This window comes from Chelon labrosus (genome assembly GCF_963514085.1).
Source record: "Chelon labrosus genome assembly, chromosome: 3".
Lineage (NCBI taxonomy): Eukaryota > Metazoa > Chordata > Actinopteri > Mugiliformes > Mugilidae > Chelon > Chelon labrosus.
This window is the reverse complement of record NC_140339.1, coordinates 20103007-20115846: the sequence shown is the minus strand read 5'-3', so window position 1 is coordinate 20115846 and position 12840 is coordinate 20103007. Positions and strand designations below refer to the sequence as shown.

The 12840-nt window shown below is 44.0% G+C and overlaps 1 protein-coding gene across 1 annotated transcript; it reads left to right on the top strand.

Moving 5' to 3' along the window:
- Positions 1-8120: 8120 nt before the first annotated feature.
- LOC311509678 (regulator of G-protein signaling 9-binding protein) lies at positions 8121-8861 on the top strand (the record flags this gene model as incomplete). The annotated part of the gene is made up of 1 exon (XM_084574895.1): positions 8121-8861. The coding sequence occupies one exon, from the start codon at positions 8121-8123 to the stop codon at positions 8859-8861; it is 741 nt and encodes a 246-aa protein (XP_084431021.1).
- Positions 8862-12840: the final 3979 nt, after the last annotated feature.

The following is a 12840-nucleotide window of genomic DNA, read 5'->3' as shown; positions in this document are numbered from 1 at the left end:
GTTAAAAAAAAACAAAACACAGGTGCAACATGTTCTTCTTGCTTGTGCATCGTCTGCACGTGGTTCTTCTCCAAAGGTTACATGCGTTTGATGAGTTGCAGTGACAAAAGAAACTTGGGGGGGAGTGTCTTGAGGAAAAAAGCAGAAAAGTCTCCATTGATTCTCCAAATTTGTGGGATAAATTAAAGGATTATCTTATTTTCGACAGAGGAGCACCTCAAGAGAAACTGCTGTGGTGTTCACAATTAAACAGCATCAGTTTATCTGTGGTAGAAAAGGAGACAGAGGAAGAAGGAGGAGGAGGAGAAGAAGAAGTGTGCAGTTTATGATGAGCAACGGATGTGACATGGTAGTATTAACAGTGGAACATGATTCAGCTAATCTTGATAAAGCTCCCATTAAATAAGAACACATGATGTCTGACCATTGTAAATTTAGATGAATCCATTCATATTGTCTAATCAGGCCACAGAATAAAACCAATAAGGATGATGTTTATAATGGCTGGTTTGTAAATATATGTACTTATACATAACACTTAATAAATACATATCGTACTTATAGATCTGTATTCATGGTGCCTGCAATAGCATTGAGTTTATACGTCACATGACCTTGTGCCTTATATAGTCTAATTCTGCTAATGCATATTCTGCACATCTGACCTCGATGTGGTGGCTGTACATCGCCATCTGTCAGTGCTGTGAATATCCAAGATAGCAGCGCTGTATGCTTTCAAATTCTCCTTCAGACACCAGCACAGCTGAGGACCACCGGCTAAACTCCTTCACAGTGGCATGAAGGAGGACCCAGGTCAAAATGGAATGACCTCTGACCTGGCACAGGCTTATCTCCGCCGCATCCACCTTTACCTCGCCAACGCAAATCCAACCCAGAAGCCTTTTAGAGGGGATTTTCCGAGAAGAGCAGTCTGTTGGCTTTTCTAAAACTGCAAGAGTGGAGCAGACAAGGACCTTGACCTTTTGCACTCCAGGCCATCCACTTGGGTTGTAATGTACGCTTGTGATGTGCACGTTCAATAGCAAAATGCTTGCATAATGAGCGTTAAAAATAATCAGCCAAGCCACTACTACAGTGTTGCCTTTGTCAGCTGTACAAAGATCCTGCTGGAGTGGAGTTGAATGTCTTTTGAAAGCCTGGTGAAGGACATCTTTTTAATGCACCCGTTGTTTGGTCCGTTCACCGCGCTGTCCTGTTTTCTGCGAAAAGGCACAGGTACAATAGCTACATTGAGTCCTCAGAGAGAGGAGCCAACAGACAAAGCTGAGCAGACTAGGTGATTTTAATGTGTTTTTATGAATAAAGACTGACAGTGGCTGATACTAAGCAAACGTTGCCAGACTGATTCAAAAGAGCAACATGCGAAGCAAACAGGATGCATCTTATCCTGCTGTGCTTCTCTTATTCCCCAAACATATCACCTTTTTACGCCTACCAAACCTCCCCTGGGTTTTCTGAAGTTTACCTCGATGTGATAGGATTAGCGCTAAGCCCAGACTCCGTGGATGCCATGGATCCTTGTGGCTCATCTCAGCTGGGCATGGAAAGCATACTGTGTACTATAGCACACTAGAGAGGCTTATTCTCCACTCTGCTTAAAAACACACACACACAAACAGACAAGTGCGTGTGTGTGTGTGTGTGTGTGTGTGTATCATACAAGCCGCTACATCACTATTCCATGTCGAGGCTCATTTATTTTCTCAGTGTCAGGGCCTTAAATAATTCAAAGGAAGTTTGCTTTTTTGCTTCCTTATGGAGATCAATACCACTCCGATGTTTGTGTGTTAGGGCGATGGCCAGTAGCCTGTTAGCTTAGCTTAGCAGGAAGACTGGAAATAGGGAGAAACAGCCTTTCGGACTTTGTCAAGCAGTAAATAAATTTGAGTACCAGCATCTCTGTAATGTACTGATTAATATATCTGATCAGTAAAAATAACATGTTTGGATGATTTATTGGGAGTTACATGCCAGACTATTCAGTGTGTTTGGTTAGTCCAGGGCGGCACAGTGGAGAGGTGGTTAGCACTCTCGAGTTCGTATCCATGCAACCCCGCGACTCTTAACAGGAATAAGCGGTTACAGAAGATGAATGAATGAATGGTTAGTCCAAAAATTATTTACTGCATTAAGTAGAATCGAGTGAATCTAGTTTTTAGGAACATATTTGCAGAGATCAGCTTGTAGACGTGGTTTTAACAGCGGTGCATGATACTGAAATAAAATAAAGGCTTTAATATTTTGCCAACTAGGGCGGCACAGTGGAAAGGAGGTTAGCACTGATGCCTCACAGCAAGAAGGTTGCGGGTTCGAATCCATGGACCGACTGGGCCTGTCTGTGGGGAGTTTGCATGTTCTCCCTGTGTCTGCGTGGGTTCTTTCCGGGTACTCCGACTTCCTCCCACCGTCCAAAGACATGCTGGTTAGGTTAACTGGTGATTCTATATTGGCCGTAGGTGTGCATGTGAGTGTGAATGGTTGTCTGTCTCTCTGTGTTAGCCCTGTGATAGACTGGTGACCTGACCAGGGTGTACCCCCGCCTCTCGCCCGTTGACGGCTGGGATAGGCTCCAGCAGACCCCGCGACCCTTCACAGGACAAGTGGTTACAGAAGATGAATGAATAAATCAATGAATTTTGCCAACGAAACAAGAAGTTTCTACCTGTCTTTGAAAAATCCAGAAGTTTATACAGAGTTTAATTTGCAGTTGTTGAATCAAGTGATGCGAACGATATTAAGCAGTGAGCGTAACTGTAGTATAGCTACATATAAAACGTTGTGTTTTCTTCATTCAGGGTCAGTCATGTTTTGTGCCTCAAATTTCAGACCCGTTTTGTTTGTGGCTGCTGTGACTGTAAAGGTTAAAGACCTCTACCATGACTCATTATCCTAAGCTTAGCCACTGCAACTGAGTGCCTAACCCTAAGCCTAAGTCTAACCCTAACCCAAAGCCTACCCTAAAGTCTAACATGAACCATAAAACCAAGTCCTGACCCTCATAAGGCCCCCACATGGCCAAAATATCCTCACCATCATGGCCAACACACAAACTGATCTTGATGAAGATAAACATACACACACAACTCACTCACACACATTACACACCCCACCTTTGCTGAGTGCTGCATCACATTTGCCACGATCAATACAAAGTTTATATGAGGGCTTTTAAGGTAAGCTAAGCTTTTTCATTTCATAGGGAGTCGAGGGAGTACATATATATATATATATATTTATTTATTTATTTATTTTCAGAAGTGGTGAATATAGACGTGTGCAAGTCTAGGTTGAGTAGAGCTGCTCCTCGGTCCAGACCTTCATGGAGCTGAGGCGTGACTCACAGTTCCCCACGCTGCAGCACACTGTGTAAGAGACCACATAGTGGCTGAGGTCCATCAATAATTCAAAAAGGATAGACTTCCTCTTTCTCTGGTTTTCCCTACCTCTCCCCCCTCTGCGTTCTGCCTCTGTTTCCAGCCAGCCGAATCTTCCTAATACTTTCACAAACAGCTCCCATCTCTGGTCTCCCTCATCCGCCTGTATCTGCGCTGACCCGGGCATCACAAACCACTTAAAACGAGCACTTTCAAATCTAAATCTGAGGCCGAGGGATCTTTGGCTTTTAGGGGATTTTTCTTCTCCGTGGGTAACAAGACATCAAGTCAGCTTTTCGTGATGATCTAAGATTAGAGCTACACAGACTGCTAATCCTGTTGAGGACATTTTATCTCTGATGTGGGCATTGCTGGGTCAAACTTAGAGGTGTGAAATGAGCTGTGTTTCAGTGGATTTCATGAGATGATAGTTTGACCACATGGTAGCTTGGAGGTTAGTGGTTACTATTAACTTACAGTACCTCATTCAGCATGACTGGGGCTTTAATATTATTATTATTTTTTTCTCAGAAATTGATTTTGTCCTTTGCTTAATGTTGATTTTTTATATTCATACATTTTGTAGCAGCACAGCGTTATGGTGACTGCAGCATAACTTGTCAGTGCCGGAGCTTTTTACTGGGATTATCAAGAGGGCTGGCGGAGGTTATTAAAGACTCTCCTAATGTGTTTGCTCAGAGCATTATTCTGCTTTGAGTGAAAGCATCTTCATGTCTGTCCCCTTTTGACCTTTATCTCACATGGTGGCTCCATTTACTGCCTAAAACCATTGATTCCATATGATGAAGAAGGCAGTGGAGACACATGACAGCCTCCATTAAAAGATACATTAGAGGGCATTACACTCCTAATCCTAGGACCTTTAGGAACCTGCTTATCTGGATTATACAGTTTGTATTATTTTATGGCATCAGTTCTCCCCTCAATACCAAGTTATTTAGCTCTCTTTTGCTTTCCTCTTCATCTTAACATTTTGAACCCATGGAAGTGTTTGCTCAGCTCTTGGGTATTGTCACGCCATGTCGTGCCATCACACCAAGTGTGTTCCGATTTCAGGTCAGTCTCGTCTTTCTAATGTTGGCATCATTCGTGTGGTGTCATATACTATAATCCATTTTCTGTAAAAAAGTATTTTGTTGCAGTTTGTAGTTTGAGCTGGGGTTCCGAATGTAAATAGAAACATGCTTCTCCTCAAAGCAGGCAATGTTTTAAAATGCAAATGAGCGTTTGGCTGCCCATCATGACCACGGACATACAGCATCTGGTCCTCTGGTGCCAAACAACAGTCACAAATGCCACGTCAACTTTACTTTAAATGGACGAAGCATTTATAAAGCTATTTGCTAACTTTCTTTGCCGAAATATTCACATCCTTCTGGGCGGTAAGCTTAGAAAGTCAGACACTTGTGTACAATTCACTCAGCATTCAAGGACAAAAACCATGCCATCAAAGGAACACAATGTAGATGTCTATTTTTAAAGTGTTGAGTGCTCCCAGTGGCCTCAGTGACTGGATGGAAGTGAAAAATATAAATGGAGCCAACTGACCATTCACCTAAACTGAAAGGAAATAGGTTGCTGGACAGGCAGGTGACCAGGAACCCAACAGTCACTCCAACAGAGGCCCAGGAGAAGTCCTCTTCAGAGGTGTGAGAAGCTGCTGAAAGGACGACCATCCCAGCAGCACTTGGTCAGTAAAGCCTTATTAAAAGAGCAGCTAGACGGAAGACACATGATAAAAAAGCCAGGAATGCGCCTTAAGAGACAGAGAGCATGAGGAAAACATCCTGATCTGATGAGACAAAACACTGGCAGTTAAATACAGAGAGGACCTGGAAGAAAGTCTCCTCATGAGTCTAACCCGTACCCTAACTCTAGACCGGGTTAACGGTTCATCTTTTAGCACAGCAATGACCAAGTGTACACGTCTTCTTGCCAAAGCCCAGATCAACACCACACACCATCTGTGGATAGACACACGTCATCCAGTCTGAAGATCAGCCACAGTATACAGTATGCAAAAATTGGAAGGGTCTAAATTTCCATTTGTTTAGACAAAAAAGAAAGAAAGAGAGAAAACAGAGACTTCCAGGGAGTCAGCGTAGAAGCAACATTCACATCTCGAGCCTCGCTTCTTACTACTCTTGTGCGTAGCAGCGAACCACGGCAGCCTCTGCACAGGAAATCAGAAATTGAGTTTTCCATGATGTGTTTCACTCTGAGAGCAATCAGACTGCAGCATCTCTGACTCATCCTGACACTTGAACCAAACAGACCAGCTTATCAGAAATCTTATTACAGGACAGCAGACAGACAGACAGGCAGACAGACGGACACCACGGGGCAATTTTACACTCCTGAAATTCTGCTTTCCTACTGTCAGCAGTTCAATGGAAAGGCGATAACGCTGAGAATGACCAGATATAAAGTTGTTTTCTAGAGGCCGTGGGGCTTGTTTGACTGATTGTTGCCATACTTTAAATGCGGGAGAGACTCGCTAAAACTGTGTGAACTTGTGTGAATTCAGTTATCTGTGGGAAGAATGCAGTTAAGCTGTACCTTATCTCTATTTTCGGAAGGAATACACATAATACTCAAAGATCCTCACAAAACTAAACTAATTGTAAATTTTCTTGTGTATCTGTTCTCCAAAATATATATATTTTTTTTTAATTTAAAGGATTTTTTTAATCCAGATGTGAAGATTATCCCGATGATTGGTGGGGATCTGTGATGGGTCTTTTCTTCCCTTCTTTAGGCATAGTTGCTGAACTGAAGGACTCAGCGTTTGTATGTGCGAGCTCCAGCTTGTGTTAGAGTCCCTGCTCTATTTTTACCTTGCAGGACCAGTACACCTTAGCCCTGACCCGAGAGAGACCGCGGTAGCGTAATTGGACAAGGACAGACAAGGTAAGGTGTGTACAAATACACCCCAGTGACTTAAGGTTGTCACGTCGGTCCCTCTCAACCTCATCGAGCCGTTCCAGTAAATGTTGTTGAAGTCCGGCCGCCATTCACGAGCACTGACAAAAGGTGAACTGTTAACTGTGAACGCAAACAATGGTGAGAGATATCTGACAGTAATTGAATACCTTGTGGAAAAATAACTGTGGGGTGCTTGCCAGGAGGTGAGAAGTTGCCATGGAAACATATTTATCAAAGGGAAGAAAATCCATTTGCCAGATCATCTGACTCAACCATGGTGTTTGTTATTAGTCAGACATCACTGGTTTGGCCATCATGGGTTCAAATATATCAACCAGTACAGTATGCATCACAACTCATTTAAAAATGGGACATGAGCAAGGAAGTTTGTTTTCTTCAAATTAGGAATAAATGGAATAGCAATCCCCATACCACAGGAGATGTGACCTACGTAAAGCCAACAATGAATCTCTGCCTCCTCGGGCATCCTCTTCAGTCCATTAGCTTCACACTGTAGTCACTGGATCATTAGGCCCCATCCGCTTCAATAATGCAAAAAGAGCAAAGCAGGCAAACACCACAGGGCCGTATCTGCCTCTCAACACAGCAGGAGCCAAGTAGGTAAACAACACATTATCCTCCAATTCTGTGCGCAACAACTGCCATTAAACTGTGGCCTTAAAGTGTTTCGCAAGCAGGTGTTACGACAGCCCACAAATTATCCCCTTTCACCACACCAATAAAATCGAATGAAGTGAAAAGGGGAAGCACTGAGAACCTGTAGCTCACGGTCACATGGACTCGGTGATCTTGTCATTCATCGCTTCTCTTGTCTCCGAAAACGGTCGCTGACAATAGGCAGGGGATCCTGATGACAAGCAGCACATCGATTAAGGCTTCGTGATTTGACATCCCCGCTGATAGACATCGCAGGTCTGCCCACGCTGCGGGCGGAGCAGCCAATGACGGGACGCATTTAAACCAGACGCCCGTGGGCTCGGACCAATGGGAGCGCTGCTGCTTTGTTTTCCTGTCTGTGTCTGCGCCCGTCCCCGGACCGTGGCTTGTGTTTTGTGCGCACATGTGACCACAGAAGGCGCTTACTGGTGTTTAAAACATCATCGATCGGGTGCTGAAGTGGACAGCTCCCCGCCCAGATAAACAGCCCCAGACCAAAACACAATGGCTCGTCGGTTTTCCCATTGTCCAGGACGGCTCTGAAGCCATTCCTCTTTGTAGCACTCAATGAGGATCTCCGTTTCCCCAGCCGCGCGTCATCTTTGAACATTGACGGACTCCTTTTAAGCCGCCGGAGAGAAACCCTCGGTGTTTTCTGTGCAGTTAGACGGATGTTGTGGCACATGTAGCTGAACCTAGATCACAATCTCTCTCTCTTTTTTCTTTTTTTCTTTTAAAAAAGCGGAGGTTGGGTTGTTTCAGATTTATTCGCACCAGTGCTGCCGGAGAAGCGCTCCGGGGCCGTTTGATCTCCTGAGGGGAAGCGCAAAGGTAACCTAAAGCCATTTAGGCTGTGGACGCATTAATGTCTAAGCCGCTCTCTGTGCCTGCTTGCACACAGGAAGGAGCATGGATAGAGAGGAATTTTCTCTGACTAGTACGTTGAGTGGATTTGTAGAGCGAGGGGTGAGCTCCTGTGGAAACTAAACTGAGGACAGTGGCTAACGCGCCGTCACCAAAAGCTCGCCATTTCTCTCCAAGCTCCCGCTGTGTATTATTTCTTATTTTCTGACGTGGATGCAGATTCTCTTTTAGTCAGTCATGGGGAAAGAGGAGTGCAAAACTATGCTGGACGCTTTGAACAAAGTGACCGCCTGCTACAGGCATTTGGTCATCGCGCTGGGAAGCACCTCGGATTCGCAGAACCTGCGAGAGGAGCTGAAGAGGACCCGCAAAAAGGCCCAGGAGCTGGCCGTGGCCAACAGGACTAAACTGACCACTCTGCTCAAAGACAAGACCATCAGCAAAGAAGACCGGGCCGAGTACGAGCGCCTATGGGTGCTGTTCTCGAGCAGCATGGAGGTCCTGGAGGTGGACATGAAAAGGTCCCTGGAGATAGGGCAGGATTTCCCCCTCAAGGTGCCGACAAGACACCTCATCCAGACAGGGATGACAGGCAGCACCACCGCGGTGGCGGCCCGGGCTATGAGCGTGCAGAACATGAAGTACGAGGCGGACAGCAACATCGACACGGCGGACCTCCGAGAACTGCAGACCGAGATCACCCAGGTGAGCCAGATGATGGAGGAGATGGAGATGAAGGTGCAGGTGGCGCCGTGGGCCGTGGAGGCGAAGCAGGAGGCGGGCGCCGAGCTCAAGTCCAACATGAGCGTGGGGAATTCCTCCGTGGGTGTCATCTCCATCTGCGAAGAGGAGCCCAAAGAGGAAGAAAGTGGAGGAACCAGGGATACTGGTTTCGCGTCCATCTGCGCTGTGGCTGGATTCTTTGTCATCATTACAGTCGCAGTGGTTCTCGGATATTTGGTCGTCAATATGTCCTGAACACCCAGAAGCCCACCCTAATGGACATCCTGCGAGGCTGCCCACGGGAGCGTCAACGTGGGTAAGAGCCAGCAGCTCCACGAGAGAGAGAGAGAGAAAGAAAAGCGTTTTTGGTGGCTTGAGGGGGCTGAAAATATTGTGGACACACGAAGTTGTTAATCTTTCTCGGATCCGTGAATGTATTCAATGGAGTTGAAGAGTTGCACTAGATAAAATGTACTAGAACAATATAGACAGTGTGTGTGAGGATGGATGTGGGGTACAAACAGTATTTTTGAGGGGCCAATGGGTCATGTATTTTTGGAAGAGGGGGAAAAAAAAGTCATAAAATTACGTGACAGTGTCTGGCCATCAGGATGATATAAACTACACGTAATCCAAGTGGATTAGTGGAAAAGCTCAAGCGTAAATGTAGCCTACTGCTAAGTATTCCCCTTGATGGTCTCCTGACTGATGCTTTAAATTCATCATTTCAGTCCTGGGAAGGAAAGCTGTGTTCCAGTGAGCAGGGGGCCATCTAGTCAGAAAGTTAGGGCCATGTCGTTTGGACACAAATAGTGAAGCCTGTTAGTCTTTGCTCTTCAGCACACTGATGGGATGTAATCAAATCTGCACTGTTCTACTCCTGATAGCACAGTTATAATGCATCATAATAACATGTATAGCCAGAGTGTAGTAGGCCTGCATCTAAGTTCACTGCATCAAATCACTACGTGCTTCATGAGAGCCTTGGGACCTATAAGAGACGTCCAGTCTTTTAATAATGCACCCGTTCACTGTAAGCCTGTTCTTGTTCCTTTCAGGGTTTTCTTGCAAACACTATTGAATGTATACACTGCAACATGTGAATAGATGGTTTGTACATACAGTGTACTGCTGTGTCAGATAATGTACATACAATCAAGTATATTTATTATAATAAAACTTTTAAACACACTCGAAAACATGACTGTAGTTTGAAGACACAGCTCCTCGGCTGCGTTTCCACATTGGTTTAAGGAGTCTTTCTGTTACGTGTGAGTGTTTGAGACATTTAATTTCTCCTTATAAATCTGCCGCTATTAGATAAACCAGACCTAGCAGGCCTGCAAAGATATACACAGAGGCATTTTAAGTAGAGGATTATTGTCTTCCACTTAACCACCTTGGCGTTAAAATAGAATTTAAAATGGAACGGAGACTAACGCAGGTGCTTTAACTACTTAATGGTTTTAGTTGTAAGAGTCTTTAAAGGTATTCTGAGAACGGCACATCGGGTGAGCTGGAGGCTGTTAAGTCTGGGTGATAGGACAGCTATCCTCAGCCCTGAGTGAACAAATCAGGATTCAAAAGAATGTGGAACAAATTGAGGGCAGATCAAAAACTAAAAGCAAAAATTAAAAGCATTATCTGAACTGATGATCATTCACACCACAGGAGTGTTATTTAGTGTTCTTTGTAATTTCTTTAAAAAGATTTGTCAGAGGGCAAAAGTATGGATGTTGTGTTTCATACCTCCCTCCCTCCCCTTCATTCAATTTAACTGAATTTAGTTAAACCTCATTTGTGTAGCATCAATTACAGTCCAGATTGTCTCAAGATGCTGAACAGAACCCGGAGCCTGAAAACCTCAGAGCAAGCACCAAGGTGACGGTGACAAGGAAAAACTATTTTTATTTCTTTTTACAGGAAGCAACCTTGAGCACAACTCAGCTCATATGGGGGGTCCTATCTGCTTCAGGCCAGCTTCAAGCGACAGATAAAATACAACCATTTCTTTTTCCTTTGTGTCCGTTAACAAGAAAACAGCTCCAACTGAGATCCAACTGAACAACATTGTTAAACAATATTGTCCAACATCCTGGTAAATTATATTGTTTACACTATTGTATGCGACATTATTAAAAAAAGTGACTAGGAAATGGTGTTCGCTGATGCCAAAGAATTAGGTTGTAGAAATGCAGTGTGAAGCGAAATATTGACCCGAGGATGAACACATTCACCTGTCTATGGGTCACAGATGCATGACATCGACTAGTCCTCCTTTCTCCTCACTGTACAAATACATATATTGATTTAGTGCTTTCACGTTAATTCTGATGACAAGTCAGTTTAATTGCCTGGAGCTCAAGAGTTTCACATCAAATGAGCTGTGAATTGATTCTAATGATCACCTCTCCTCCTCTCAAAGAGGTGGTCCAGTAATTGTATATGGTAAGTAGACCCCTGGCATTTAAAGTCCATTCAGCTTTAGTTGCAGGCTGGAGGTGGTAATCTCAAAGGATCAAATTTAATTACAGCTACCCTCCTCTTCTAAGCAGAGGCCTGACTCCTTGTGGGAGTAATGGATTGTGAGCGGCAAAATTACATTTTGCTCATCTTTTAAAGGCAGAGTATTCAAGATGCAGATTAAAATTGCAGTCTTATGGGACATTAAATGTTAATTTAGAATTCATTTTTGCTGTTTTCCTGCGATTTATCTTTTATTCTGTCTTTCTGTTCTCAACCTATTGAGACTGAAATCATGTAGAGAAACATTAAGAAGACATTGTGCAAGAAAAAAAAGAAAGAAAGAAAGAAAGAAAGAAAGCTAAATAACTTGGCTTCTGAAAGTGCCGTCACAGAACCGGGAGCATTTTTTGGCAGGACCTGGATGCATGAAAATCAGTGGCATGCTTTTCTCTCAGCCGATTCACAGAAGGCTTTCTGACATCTTGTTTATCCTTGCTGTCATTTTTAGCAGAGGCACTAAGCTCTGCTAACAGTGAGTCATGAACCTCGAATCTCTTGAAATTCGTGACGGACTCACATTGTCATCCAGAGATCCCAAAATAAAAAAAGTGATCAATTAATCATGAAGAATGAGAGCAGATTTAAATAGCGGACGACGTACCAGTCTCCTCCAATGCTGCACTATAAAATTTGTCCCCCTATTTATCCAAGGCGAAGAGGGCTGTTCGTGCAACTCAAAGACTCATGTTTCAGGCATCCTGAAATGATTTTGTTGCAATTACAACACAGCAACAACATCAGCATTTTAGACCGCTCCTTTCGGTATTAACACTGACCCTTTGCAGGTGATTAAACTGACTTTCTCTATAGCAGTTTGTAGTTTTTTATTTTTTTATTTGAACCTATGGATGACAGGATCATTTATATCTTTCACTCTGTCGCTTGGAAACAAACCAACTGGTTCTCAGTGAGGTGAGCTACACGCTTGGCACAGGCAGACCACGGCATCATCACTTCAGCTGGACTTAGATGGTGGGTTTCCAAGGCTGTGAGTTGCCATAGAAACCCTCAACAGACTGCAAACAGCACAGAAGGTTGAGCAGCGTTATTTCAACTCGCCCCCTTTCTGCCACCGCCATCCTACTCACACACTGCACAGTGAAGCAGAAGGAGATGCGGTGTGAGGGCGGCGCTGAAAACCAGACAAAAACCTCAGCATCTTTCATCGCGCTGACAGATGAAATATGTCAGAAAGATGAGAATCATATCGAAAGAGACTGACCTGTTTCAGTGTGTCACGTCATTTTAGGAGCGAGGCCAAAGTCACTCAATGCTACCGTTCCTGGCTAAAAAGAGGTAAACAACATCCTGGTGCAAAGATTGTTTAGTGAAGGCTGAGACATGTCAACGGATTTAATCTATAGAACTATCTACAGTTTTATTAAAATAACAAAATAAAAAAAGGATTTTAACACACTGTGAACTATGCTACCTAGTCTGTTGAAGACCGTTGGCCAGATGGATAGAATGTAAATGCACACCACCCATCTGGTGTGCATTTACACAACAGATGGGTGGTGTGCGTCAACACCTACTGCATTTATACATTTAACTTTTAAGGGACAGAGCTTTAGATAGAGCTTCAAATGTGTAAAGCAGCCTCCGACTCTTTATTCTACTTATTTCAACACACTGGCACTGCACAAAACTACTATATGTAGCACAAATCACATCCAGGCAGGGTGAGACGGCACCAGTGAAAAGTTCA